Source organism: Phyllostomus discolor, chromosome 12 (genome assembly GCF_004126475.2).
Source record: "Phyllostomus discolor isolate MPI-MPIP mPhyDis1 chromosome 12, mPhyDis1.pri.v3, whole genome shotgun sequence".
Taxonomy (NCBI): domain Eukaryota; kingdom Metazoa; phylum Chordata; class Mammalia; order Chiroptera; family Phyllostomidae; genus Phyllostomus; species Phyllostomus discolor.
Window position 1 is genome coordinate 8136825 of NC_040914.2, and position 13852 is coordinate 8150676.

The 13852-nt window shown below is 48.2% G+C and overlaps 1 protein-coding gene across 2 annotated transcripts; it reads right to left on the minus strand.

Annotated features, from left to right (window-relative positions):
* Positions 1–115: 115 nt before the first annotated feature.
* B9D2 (B9 domain containing 2) lies at positions 116–6416 on the minus strand. 2 transcript variants are annotated; one of them, XM_036012079.1, is made up of 4 exons: positions 6261–6416; positions 5678–5769; positions 2652–2777; positions 116–707 (listed from the first exon to the last, which is right to left on the minus strand). In XM_036012079.1, the coding sequence occupies exons 2-4, from the start codon at positions 5763–5765 to the stop codon at positions 394–396; spliced, it is 528 nt and encodes a 175-aa protein (XP_035867972.1). In that variant the 5' UTR covers positions 5766–5769; positions 6261–6416; the 3' UTR covers positions 116–393. The 2 variants fall into 2 exon arrangements, with proteins under 2 accessions (XP_035867972.1, XP_028385495.1); XM_028529694.2 differs by having other exon boundaries at positions 6248–6404.
* Positions 6417–13852: the final 7436 nt, after the last annotated feature.

Here is a 13852-nt window from a genome sequence, read left to right on the forward strand (position 1 = left end):
GTCAGAGCTTGAGGCAAAGGATCGGGGAGGCGAATCTGACAGAAAGTGGGGATCAGGGAATGGAGGATGTCAGTGGAAGGATGGTCAGGTCAGGAATCAGGAAGGCACCCACACCTGTCAGAACAGCTCTCTTTTATTTAGCATTCGATACAGGAGGCAGGCTCCTTCCCAAATCCCTGGGACCCCCACACACTTGCTGCCCCCATTTCACAGATAGGGAAACCGGACTTCAGAGGGACAGCTGGGAGACGAGGTGCTAGCCAGGACAGAAGCCGAGGCATGCCCGACTGGGGTCAGGTCTGGCAGTCTCCAGAGCCCACGCTTCTGACCGCTGTATAAGTCTGCCCCTCATGGGTGTCCAGGGATGTGGATGGGAGCTGTGGAGGCAGTCCTTCAGCATTCCACACCATAGCGGTCAAAGTGTCGCAGCAGCAGGCCCAGGTCAAGGTGCACGGTGCCGCCAGCGGCTGTGTGCAGGCGATAGCGGTCAGCCCCACTGTAGATGGCGTCCCCATGCAGCAGCTGAGGCCCACCGCCCACAAAGGCCCGTGCCAGCTGCTCCCGCCAGCTGCCCAGGGGCCGCCATGTGGGACAGTCCAGCTTGTGGGTGCCTGGACTGCTGGGTACGTGGCAAAAGCCGTAGCCAGCTAGCTGGCAGCGGCCGAAGCTATCCTGGGACCACACCTGGAGATGGAGCCGGGGCCAGCCTGCAAGACAGGAGGGAGAGAGGAATGCGTGCAGCTCCCCATCCTGGGCTCCCACCTCCTTGATCCCCACTAGAGACTCCAGGCTCAGTCCTTTCCTCCCTAGGTTTCTGCCCCAGCCTCCTCTCGGGACTTCCACTCCCACACAGAGGCCAAAGGGATATTTCTGAATCCATGTTCTTCCCCTGCTCAAAACCCTTCCATGGCTCCCTAATGTCCTCAGGATAAAATCCAACTTCAGCATTCAAGGCTCTTTGAAACTAGCCTCTGCTGACTTCCCTCTCTGTGGCCTCCTCTGTGCCCCCATCTCAGGACAGCCTAGCCCAGAGGAGAGTAAGCTCCCTGGGCCTTGTCCTGGACACCTCCCCCATTCCCACCCTCCTGCCCTCTCTGGGCTCAGGGCCTTCCTTCTTGCCCCCTTCAATCCGTCTTCCACCTGGCACCTGGAAGCATCTTTCTCCTCCCATAGGTTTCCTAGTGTCCTAAGAATACAGTTTAGCTCCTTAGCCTGGTAGGCAAAGCCCTTGGAGATCCAGTTCCATTTTGCCTTCCTTTCTGAGCCTCTCTGTGCTAGGCTCTGTCCTAGAAGCTGGGGACACAGAGGTGAACAGAGCAGACCAAAATTCCTGCCTTTGTAGCTGACAACGAACATAGTAAATAAGCAAATTATAGGGTATGTCAGATGGTGATAACTGCTCTGGAGAAAAATAAAGCTAGGTAGGGTGGGGGTGGGATGTAGTTTTAGGGACTGATCAAGAAAATCTTCACTAAGAAGAGGACATTTGAGTGAAGGAAGGAAGAGAGTGGGCCATGAGGACATCTAGGGAAGAGCATTCCCAGCAGAGGGAATAGCCTGTACAAAGGCCCTCCAGTGGAAGCTGCCCAGTGGGGTCTGAAGAATGGAAGGATAATTGCCTGCCTCACCCTCCAATCCTCCACCCATGAGCAGCCAGAGGGAGTTTTAGAAGCAAAATCTGACTTGTCAGTCACCTGTGGTTCCCCCCACTTCAGGGGAGGGCCTCAGCTCTGCAGCCTGGCATTCAAGGCCCTGTATGGCCCATTCCCTGTCCTCTTACCCTCTGCAGTCCTCCTGCTTTCCCTCCATCTTCTAAATGCCCTGGCTCACTTTACCCTTTGAGCTTTCCACACAGACCTCTGCCTTGAACCCTCTTCCTTCCCTCTGCCTTATTAGCTCCCACTGGCCCCTCACAGCAAAGCTCAAACATCCCCTCCTCCAGGAAGCCCTCCTTGAACTCCCCAGCAGAGTCAGGAGCCTCCCATCTCTGGCTCCCATTGCCCCCGAGAATTCCCTATCCCATCCCTGCCCACTCTGGGCTGCCACTGTGTGGGAACAGGTCTGTCTCCCCCATGGGATGGCGAACCCTGTGAGGACAGGGCTGGGGCAGTCTCAATCACTGACATCTCCCAGAAATCACAGGCCAGGCTCAGGGCAGGACTCAGTAAATATTATTTATATTGTTGAAATATATGGCATATTTACCCAGGCTATTTCCTGGAATCCACTGCGTTCCAATGACCCAAATTTTCCACCAGAAAAAGATTTGCTGATACCCTTCCTCCCCCGAATACTCATTTCTCCTCTGAACAGCTGAGGAGCCCTGCCTGAGAAGAGCCAGCAGCCCTGCCTCTCTCTCTCTCTCTCACATAACTCCTCCAGCTTCCTCCTGATTGAGACTCTCTTGGTTTCTCTCTTTGAAAGCCACCTCCCCTCTTCCCCTGGTCCTCTCCTTCCCCTCTCCCCCTCCACCCCTGGCCTCTGGCACACTCTAAAGCCAGCCATGGGAGGCCTCAGCTCAGCCTCTCCAGGGCCAGGCCTGGCTGGAAAAGGGACTCAAAGGGCAGAGAAGCAGGGTCAGGACCAGCCCCACTGGGTGCTGCTAACCCCCGTCCTGTTGGCCTGGCTCAGGGCCCAGGCCAGGAACCCACCTTGGAGACCTTTGGTGGCGAAATGCAGATCAATGGGGTGAGACCAGTAGGCCATGTCCCCTATTTGGGGAGTGTCCACCTGTGTTTGGCCCTCCCGAACACCTGACAGGAGCTTCCACGCTGCCCCTGCAATGAGAACCAGGTCACTGATGGGCAGGGAAGGGTGGGAGGCAGCCATCAGGGAGGGGATGCCACTGTGGCTGTGAGACCCGTTCCTCCTTGGCACTGGGGAACAGGAGATACAAAGCATGGACTCTGGAGCCAGATGTCTGGGTTCAAATACCTGGCATTACTTCTTCCTGCCTGTGCACACTTAGGCAAGTTACCTTTCCCTGCCTCGGTCTCCCCATTGATCAAGTGGGTGTAATAATGCATTCCTTGTTACTTTGTGAGCAGATTAAATGAGTTAATACAGACAAAGTACTTAGAAGAGAGCCTGGGGCACAGTGAGTGCCGGGTAAGTGTCAGGTGTCATAGTTACTATTCTCACCCTGCATTCACAAGCCTGGTCCAAGGACTAGGATGGTACCAAGGGAGCCCTTCGACAAAGAGCATGAGCACACTAAGAAAGGCACACAGTAATACCAGTCCTACTGAGGGTGAAACTAAGAGCAAAATGCACTGAATGCTTACCAAATGCCAGACGCTGTGCTAAGCAATTTAGTGATGAATTCATTTAATCCGCCCTCTAGGACTCTGAATCCCCACCCCAACCCCAGTCTACAAACTCTCCCCAAAGCCCACAAAGCCCTATACCTGGCCTGTGTTCCCCCCTCCCCGGACTCATATCCCATCACCCTCCCCTGATCCCTCACTATCTCTAGCCTCACTGGTCCTATTTTTGTTTCCCTCCTCAGGGCGTTTGCACTGGCTGTTCCTCTGCCTAGAAAGCCATGCTCCTGGATGTCCCCATGCCTGGCTTCTGTTCATCCTTCAGGGATCAGCTCAAGTGCCACTTTTAGAGAGGGGTCCTCCCTTATCCTCCAATCCAAAATTAGCCCCTATTACCCCTATTACTTTATCTCTATCACCATCTGTAATCATTACACTCATTTCTTTCTTTTTTGTAAAAAATATTTTATTTATTTATTTTTAGAGAGATAGGAAGGGAGGGAGAAAGAGAGGAAGAGAAACACCAACGTGTGGTTGTCTCTCACACACCCCCAACTGGGGACCTGGCCCCCAACCCAGGCATGTGCCCTGACTGGGAATCAAACCAGTGACCTTTTGGTTCACAAGCCGGCACTCAATCCACTGAGCGCACCAGCCAGAGCATTACACTCATTTCTTTATCTGCTTATTTATTTGTCTCTCCTCCTATGAGCCCCAGGAGATCAGGGATCTTGTACACTGCTGGATCCCCACATCAGCCCCAGATTTTAGTATATAGAAGATGCTCAAAAAATGTTTTTTGGACAAATAAATGAGCCTGGGAGGTGGGCTAATATAACCCACACTTCACATGTAAAGAAACAGACTCTGGGAAAGAGAGTCACTTGTCCATTCATTCCACTGACATTTATTGAACACCTACTGTGTGCCAAGCACTGCTCTCCATGTAGGGTACAGCAGGACTGAAGCAGACCCAGGTGGGGTGCTGTGGTGCAGCTGGATTCAGACTGAGCTTTGCTGGACTGCAGGGCCCAAGCCCTTTATCTACCTCTGAGTTCTCTGCAGGATTAACTGCTCCCACCTCAACAGTCCCCTTAAGTCGTAAAAACCATATGAGTTATTGTTGCCTCTGGTCCAGGCAAAGAAAGCACCAGGCCTTGAGTCTGGCTTTTCACATACAGTATTTTCCAACACCCCTATGGAGGACAACTATCCCACTTTACAGATGAGGAAACTGAGGCTCCAAAAGGAAACAGCACCTGCCCAGGATCACAGAGCAGGTGGGGCCCAGACTAGAAACAAGCCTGACTCCAGAGCCTGCCTCTTTATCTGCTCAACTACCGGGCCACGATTTCCCAGGGAATCTCAGCCACCCTACCACCAGTGAAATCGCCAAGGGCCTGGGGCCTGAAAATATTTCGATGGCAATTAGCCACACTCGTTACATGGGCATTTATGTGTCCTGGGCAGCATACCCCGGGCTTTACCAACAAGACCCATCCAACTTTTACCTGAGCAGGGTGAACACTTACTAAACAATTACTAGGCCAGGTCCCCTCTTAAGTGCTTTTGTTACTCATTTAGCTCACACAACCAACCTCATGAGGTAGGTGCTGTTATTATCACCATTGTACAGACAGGGAAATCGAGGCAAAGACAAGTGCCCAAGGCCACATAATAAATAAACAACTGGGTTCGAACCCAGGCAGTTTGTACTCTTAACCTCAATACTATGCTGCCTCTGTTACTAGCTTAATTTTAAAACAAGGAAACTGAGGCTCAGAGAGGTCCCCCGATTTATTAGGTGGGAGAGTTAGTATTTGAGCCCAGACCTGGCAGCCCTAACCCATTATGCCATACCACCACACTATTCAGCTTCACATGGGGCCTCTGAGGTCCCTCCTGGGCCATGCGGACAGACTGGGATGATTACCAGAACTTGGTTCCTACTTTCTCACACAGAATTATGAATACAGGAGGGGAGCCTTTCCTCTGTAAGTGTGGAATGGAAACTTCCATTTTACAATAAGAACTCAATAAATGGAGACTTAAGCAAAGAATTGAGAAGAGGGGAGACCCAGGACACCCCTAAGACAGTAAATGCAGTCCAAACAGCAGGGTTAAGGCTGTGCAGTGTTCTGAGGGCTGGGAGTGGGTGTGGGGTCTAGCCTACAGCTCCAAATCCTTAGGGGCTGTGTGTTCAGAGAGTAGAAACCAGAGTCTCCAGAGAAGGGATGGAAAGTGATAAGAAGAGCACATGAGACACATGGACACAGTGTGGTCCGCAGCTTGGAGTCCTGAGAGTAGATGGTCCTGAGAGCGAGGATCAGGGACTGGGCCACGGGGTCAAGGAAGGAGCGAGAAACCTCTAGCTTGGGAGTCTTGGTGGGGAAGTGAACTAGGTCTGGGAATACCTGTGTGGACGCCCCACTTGCAGAAGAGGCTACTTTCGGAGAAACCGGTAGCCCCTACGATCTGCCCAATCACGTGCACCTCAGCCATGGCCCTGAGAGAGTAAAAATAGAATCACAACCCTGTAAGTGTACTGTTATTTCCACCTGTGGGAAGAGGAAACTGAGACCCTCCAAACAAGGGACTGTACTAGGATTTCAAAGTAGTTTCGTCAAACCACTGATGCTGCGGTCTTAACCATTATCCTAAATGCCTCTCCAGGGGAGTGCCAAAAAAATTAGGGGATTAGAGAGGACGGGGTTAAAGAGCTGACACCTAACTCAAAAACAACCTTCTCGCTCAGCGCACAGGAAAGCCCCGCCCAGAGGTCAATGGCTCCGCCCACAAGCACTAAGGGCCCGCCTCCTTGCTTCAGCTCCTCCCTCCCCCTCAGTTCCGCGAGGAGCATGCGTTGTAAGAGCAGGGCGCCAAAGCCCCGCCTCTAATCGTACGCATGCGCTATTCACACTTTAGAACAGCGAACGGTTAGGAGAGGCGAAAGCGGCCCCGGGATTGGAGTTCGTGGACCTGACCTGTCCCTCTCTCCGCGGGCGCCGACTTCCCAGGCCTAGCTCGCGCTTCTCCCCGGATCTTCCCGGCAGCGAGATAACCGAGGCACCACGATCCCTCCAAAGCCGCGCCCGCCTACGTTTTCTCTGGTTGTTGCTGGGGCAACAGCAGTCTCCTCCCCTGGCCTTGTACCCGCCCTGCGGGTCCTTAATTGGCCCTAGCTGTCCTCGGGGGCGGGGCCAAACTCTGATGGACATTCTCTCTCCTCTCCATTTTGGGTAAAGTCTGTCCAGCTCCGAGACACGGTTGAGCGATTTGGGGCGTGGCCCAGCAGCCGCCATCTGCAGTGTGGCTGACGAAGTTTGAGTGCAGCTGTTTCTCCCAGATACCCTCTCCACAAATAAACCTGTAGATACCCCATAACCCTCAAGTCTCTCCCCCAACGTGGGCCACAAACACTGTCCCTTAGGAGAGTGCATCCTCCTGCTTCATAACTAGAAAAAAAAGTCCTTCCTCATTCAGAGGTACTCAAGAAGTTGAGGAGGGGGTTTTCCTTCCCTTTTTAGAAAGTTCCTCCGGCTTGAAGGGACTGATCATCAAACTTCCTCCTCAGAAAAACTGCCCATTTCTTCACCGTGCAGATTCTGAGCAAGGGTGGGGGCGTGGGGAAGGTGAGAAATGAGGAAGTGAGGCCTCTTTATCTGCAGAAAATCCGGTTCTTAAAAACTGGACTCTGCCAGTAACTTGTCTTGTGACCTTGCTCGGCTCTAGGTTTCAGTTTCCTCATCCATGTAATGGGCACAAGGAGAGTGACTGAGTCGGAGGCACTCACACATTTTGGTGAACTGAGCAGTCAGTTGCCTTAGTCCCATATTCCTCCCGCCCAACACAGGAGACCGAAGGGAACGCATTCTCTTTCTTTTTAGTAAAATGGGACTGCGAAAGTTAGACTCAACAACTCAAAGTCATAGGGAGGGGACAGCATTTCAATTGGATAATATTTATATAGGTAAAATAATTCAATGGACTATTTTACTAATAGATATACTTGAACGCTGCTGTTTATTGAGCTATTACTTTGTACCAGTCCCCCAGAAACTGGTCATTTTGCATGTACGATCTCCCTTAATCCTCACAGACATCCCACCAGGTAAGTAATATTACCAGCTTTATTTAAAATGAAGAAATTGGGACAAAAGTCATTTGCCTTGCCAAATTGACCATAGTTCTGTCTCACTCTGTCTGTAAACTTTATATTATTAGCCTCTCTGCTCTCCTGTTACTCCTGGATACAAGTCTCCCAGATTCCAGGAATATGGAAGTTGTGCTTGGGTGTCATCCTGGGTGCTGTCACTTCCCATATCCAACCTGTTACCACGCCTGTTAATTCTCTTTCTCAAATATTTTTTCTTCAATTGGTTTCTTTCCTATTGGTTGGTATTAGTGATTAAGAAAATGCTCCCCTGTTTTACGGCCTTGATTTTAGTCTGGATTCTGCCCCTTCTTTGTGACCTTCAATGCCTCAGTTTCCTCATCTGTGATGTATGAATGATGGTCTCCACCTTGTTGGATTTAAAGAATGTATGAAGATGTTTTAAACTATCAATATGTCTCCCTGGCTGGTGTGGCTCAGTGGACCAGTGCCACCCTGTGAACCAAAGGGTCGCCTGTTTGATTCCCAGTCAGGGCACATGCCTGGGTTGCAGGCCAGGTCCCTAGTAGGGTGTGTACAAGAGGCAACCCCACATTGATTTTTCCCTCTCTCCCTCCTTTCCCCTGTCTTTATAAGTAAATAAGTAAAATATATATTTTACATAAAATAAAGTAGCAGTAAGTCCACAGGTTCTTTGACACTCCTTTCACTAGGTAGAGCTTAATTCTTTTCCCCTTGAGTATAGATTGCACTTGGTAACTACTAACTTCTAGCTAATAGAATGTGGTAGAAATGTTACTATATGACTTCCAAAACCAGGCCCTAAAAAGCATTCTTCTCAATCTCTCTTGGTTGGTTTACTTTGAGAGAGGTCAGCCATCATGATGTAACAATAGTGAAGCTGTCAATGGAAGGACACAAATGGGGAAGAACAGAGGCGCCCTGCCAACAATCAGTCTTGGAAGCAGATCTCCCAGCCTCAGTCAGACCTTCAGAGAACCTTTGCGCCTGGCCAACACTCGAACTGTAACTTCGTTAGACATCCTGAGCCTGAAGCACTGAGTTAACCCATCGCCAGGTTACTGACCTACAGAAACTGTGTCAGTGGTAAATATTTGTTGTTTTAACCACTAAGTTTGGGGGGATGATTTGTTACCCAGCAATAAATTACTTATACAAATACGTAATGAATTTAGGACAGTGCCTGGCAAAATGTTTGCTATTATTGATTGTGTTTATTATTGTTACTGAAATGGTATATTTTACATACTTTTTAAAGAAGCACACTGAATATTTATGTATTTCTTATTTTTAACTTTTAAAAAATTGTGGTAAAGTACACATAACAAAATTTACCACATGAATCATTTTTAAGTGTACAGGTGAGTGGCATTAAGTGTATGCACATAATTATGCAACCAATCTCTAGGACTATTTTTTTTTTTGTAAAATTGAAACTCTGTACCCATGAAACAGCGACTGCCCCTCTCCCTTCCTCCAGCCCCTGGTAACCACCATTCTACTTTCTGTCTCTAGAAATTGGACTACTCCATGTACCTCATATACATAGAATCATTTAGTGTTTGTCCTTTTATCCCTGGCTTATTTCATTTAGCATTATGTTTCAGGAATCATCCATGTGACTGTGCATATCAGATTTTCCTGCTTCTTCAAGGCTGAATACCACTCCATTGTATATGCCCCACTTTGTTTTTCCACTCATCAGTTGGTGGGCACTTGGGTTACTCTCACCCTTCAGCTGCTGTGAGTAGAGCTGCTGTGAACATGGATGTACAAGTCTCTCTTCAAGACCCTGCTTTCAGTTCTTTGGGTCCATACCCAGAAGTGGAGTTGCTGGGTCATATGTTTAGTCCATTTTTAATGTTTTGAGGAACCGCCAGACTGTTTTCCATAGTGAGTGTATATATTGTTTTACAGTTTGCTTTTTTCACTCAGTGATACATCTGGGGAATTTATGTCTATGTATAAATATCTAACTCACTCTTTTTAAAAAACACTGTTTTGAAGTATAATATATGTACAGAAAAGTGTACATATCATAAATGAAGAGCTGGATTAAATTTTATAAACTGAATTAAAGTGGTAACTAGAGCTTGGCTCAAGAACACCAGCAGCTCCCCAGGATGCCCCCTAATGGTAACCACTAACCGGATTTCTAATAATGCCGGTTCACTTTGCCTGTTTTTTTAAAAGATTTTATTTATTTATTTTTAGAGAGAGTGGAAGGGAAGGAGAAAGAGAGGGAGAGAAACATCAATGTGTGGTTGTCTCTCACATGCCCTCTACTGGGGACCTGGCCCACAACCCAGGCATGTGCCCTAGACCGGGATTTGAACTAGCAACTCTTGGGTTCACAGGCTGGCACTCAACCAGTGAGCCACACCAGCCAGGGAAACATTATTTCCAGAAGTCAAATTCTCCTAAGAACAAGGTGGGGGTGGGGAATTCTCCTATATAATCATAATGCCAATTTAATATTTTCTGAACCAATTTAACATTGATATAAAATTATCTAATTCATAGTTTATGTTCAAAATTTCCCCATTGTTCCCAATAACATATTTTATCACTATCTGCCATCTATCCAGGATCATACTTTGTTCTTAGTTGTCACATTTCCTAAGTCACCTTGAATCTAGAACAGGCCTGCCAGGTTTTAAATTTTGTTATTGTTTTGTTTTTTTATTACATTGACATGTTTTTACAGGCTTAATCAAGCTCTTTATTTTACTTTTTTATTAAATGTGTTAGAGTGGCATTGGTTAATAGACTTTTTAAAATTTGCATATACAGCCCAGGCTGGTGTAGCTCAATGCATTGAGTGTGGGCCTGAGAACCAAAGGGTCGCCGGTTTGATTCCCAGTCAGGGCACATGCCTGGGTTGCAGGCCAGGTCCCCAGTACAGGATGTGTGATTGATGTTTCTCTCCCTCTCTTTCTCCCTCCCTTCCACTCTCTCTAAAAATACATAAATAAAATAAATTTAAAAAATTTTGCATGTACGTATTACATCCCTAGGAAAAGAATCCCAGATTTTCCCTCCTATGTTTTTCCTCTTGCTTCATCACGGACCATAATACCTGCCAAGGTGCCTGGTACAATGAAATCAAACGGACAGGATGCGAGTATGTTGTTCTTCTATTTTTCTAAATCTTCAAGTGGCACATCAAATCTGCTCACTCTGCACTGTTCCACCTGCCTGTGTGTTTTACAATAATTTTTCTGGCTCTGTGATCAACAGTGATTTCAAATTTCACCAATGTGCGCATGCTTCATCATCAATTAGAAACTGGGCGATGACTTTGGAGCACTGCCTAATAAGAACCTGGTGTTTGCCTCTCGTTTTGGCACTGTGGATACTCTTGAGAGCATCAGCCAGGACATTCATGTCCACCGTTTTGGTGACACGGAAAGATGGAGGAGAATGATACTGACATTTTTGAGGAGCACAGCCAAACTCCTGTCTCTCTCTCTCCCTCTCTCCCCTTCCCTCTCCCTTTTCCTCTTTTCTTTTCTTTTTTTCTCTTTTCTTTCTTTCCTTTGTTCTTTCCCCTTCCTTCCTTCCTTCCTTCCTTCCTTCCTTCCCCCCTCCCTCCCTCCCTCCGTTTCTCTCTCTCTCTTTCTTTCTTTCTTTCTTTCATTCATTTTTAGAATGAGGGGAAGGGAGAGGGAAAAAAGATAAGGAGAGAAACATCAATTGGTTGTTTCTTGTACCCAAACCTGCAACCTACACATGTGCCCAACTAGGAACTGAATCAGTGACCTTTTGCTTTGCAAGTCGATGATCAACCAAGTGAGCCACACCAGTCAGGGCCAGCCAGCTACTTAACAGACTGTCTCTTAATCTGGCTTTGTCTCATGTTCTCTCAAGTTTAGATTCAGATGATGGATTTTTGGCAGAAAAACCACAGAGATTATGTTACATCCTTCTCAGTGCACATCAGGAGGCACATGATGTCAGTTTGTTGCATTGCTGGTGATGTTAACTTCTATCACCTGGTTAAGGTGATGTCTGCCAATATTCTGCACTAACTATATTTTTCCTTTGTAGAAAACAGGTCACCTGTGGGAAGATACTTTGAGACTAGATAAATGTCCTGTTCCTCACTGAACTTTCATCAATGGTTTAAGCCTCCATTGATGATTCTGGGTGGAATCTCATGTTTAATATTCTAGGATCATTGCAAACCCTAAGAGTCCTGGGTCTCTTGTCATCTCGTGAAAAGCATGGGGTTGGGGAGACAGTACAAGGCCAATGGTGGCCAGAGACAACTAAATGGAAGAGAATAGATGGTTAGGGTGGCCCAAGGGGATGAGGGACCCACAGAGTGCAGGGAGTCAGTGAAAAATTGAGGCCAGTGGGCACTCATGCCCCAATCCCACAAATAAGTATGAAGGCCTACTTTGTACCAGGCGCTGTTCCAGGCCCTGAGGCACAGCCACAAACAAAATCGAGAAAATCTCAGGCCTCCCGTAGCTGACAATGATGTGGGAAGACTCAAACTACAAACAACAGAAACAGAGTAGCCCTCCACCTCCCATCCCTGGTTTTGCTTTCTGCTCTTTCATTTACTTGAGGCCAACCACTGTCTGAAAATATTAAGTGGAAAATTTCAGAAATAAACAATTCCTAAGTTTTAAATTGCGCGCCGTTTTGAATGGCATGGAATCTCACAGCATCCGGCTCCCTGCCGCCCAGGATGTGAATCATCCCTTTGTCCAGCCTATCCACGCTGTCCACGCTGCCCTCCCATCGGCCACTTAGTAGCCCTCTCTGTTGTCAGATCGACTGTCACACATCGAAGTGCTTGTGTCCACGGCACCCTTCTCCTCAGAGGGTCAGTAGCAGCCTAACGCTGAGTCACAATGCCTTCGCCATCCACCCCCCTTCACATCATCACGCAGGCATCGCACTGTCTCACGTCACCACAAGGACGAGTACCAGACAAAATGTTTTGAGAGGCTACACTCGTGTAACTTTAATGACAGCATATTGTTATGTGTTCTATTTTCTTATTAGTTGTTGTTAGTCTCTTACTTTGCTTAATTTATAAATTAAACTTTATAATAGGTAGGTATGTCCATATCAGAAAAAAACATTGTATATGAAGGTTTTGGTACTACTCACAGTCTCAGGCACCCACCCTCGTCCCCCCAGGCCATCCTAGGTCTTGGAACATGTCCCCTGTGGATAAAGAGACTACTGTAATATGTTTCATAGTGATAAATGAGATGAAAAACCAGAGGGGTTAAGGAGATAGAATAACAGGGTAGCTCTCCCAGATAGAACAATCCTGCTCCCTCTTCCCTCTCATCTACCCTCCCGTGGATCTCCCTGCCTGCCTGTCATTTGCCAGAAACTCTGGCTTATTCAAGTGTTCCCCCTGGGAGTGGGGCCAGTGCCAGCTCCAGTGTTTGGACTCTTGGCAGCCAAAACAGTCTCGGAGCCCTGGTGCGAGGCATCTGTGGCTAGCCCCACATCAGGCAGGGGAAGCATCCAGTTTGACTGACTGGCACTGGTGAAATGGAGGGCTTCTGGGAAGGGGAAGCCAGTGCAAGCCTGGTGGACTCCCTGAAGGCAGTGGAGGTGGGCAGGGTAAGGCAAGTTCCCTAGTCAGACTGATGGAGGTGGACATAAATAATATTCATACAAACATGTTTCCAGTGCTTACTTTGCCAGGTTTTGGGTAAATATTGGACATTTTTATCTCACCTAATTTGTGGTTAGTGGTTTACATATATTGTTGCCTCTAGCAGACAAAGAATCTTTACATCATTTTACAGATGAAGAAATTGGTGTTCAGAGAAGTGACTATTTTCCAGAGGTCACACGGCCAGTGTTTTGAAGAGCCTGGAAAGAAACTCAGGTCCCTGTGGGTCCAAACACTGACTCACCCACCACCTGTACTGTCTGATAAGCAGCACGTGGCCTCATCCCCAGCTCACTCCCAGCTCAGCCCCCTTTCCTCAGAAGCCCCCGCCCCACCTTTTGTCTCTGCTTCCTCCCCTCATCTTGACCAGCAAGGAATACAGCTCTGGGTTACAAGCTGCTAGGCCAAGTGAGCACACATCTGAGTCTCAGTTTTTTGATCTGCAAAATGGGGATAGAAATAGAGCTACTGAGAGGAATCAGTGCGATGACGTCTGCACTCTGTGACCTGGAAGCTCTCTGTGCCGGTTTCCTCCTGTGTACAACAGAACAATAAATGAGAGTGTCTCGTAGGTCGTTCTGAGGTTACATGTGCATCTGTATTCCCTGCACACAGTTGGTGTGGATGGCTGTTATCATAGAGCAGGGGGTGGTGGAGGTGGGTAGAGGCGGGGCCAAGCCAGGAAAACCCTGGAGGATTCAGGCTCCCCTCCTCGCTTCTACTGCCTCGTCCCGCGCTGACGTCGACCTTCCAGGGCCCCTTCCCTCCGCCGAGGAGGGCGGAGCCTGGAGATTGCCGCCCCGC

Coding starts and splice junctions, on each gene's coding strand:
- B9D2 (XM_036012079.1), bottom strand. CDS start 5,765: ATGGCTGAGGTGCACGTGATTGGGCAGATCGTAGGGGCTACCGGTTTC. Junction 2,778..5,677: donor CAAGTGGGGCGTCCACACAG/GTATTCCCAGAC, acceptor TTCTCATTGCAG/GGGCAGCGTGGAAGCTCCTG. Junction 708..2,651: donor CGCCACCAAAGGTCTCCAAG/GTGGGTTCCTGG, acceptor CCTGTCTTGCAG/GCTGGCCCCGGCTCCATCTC.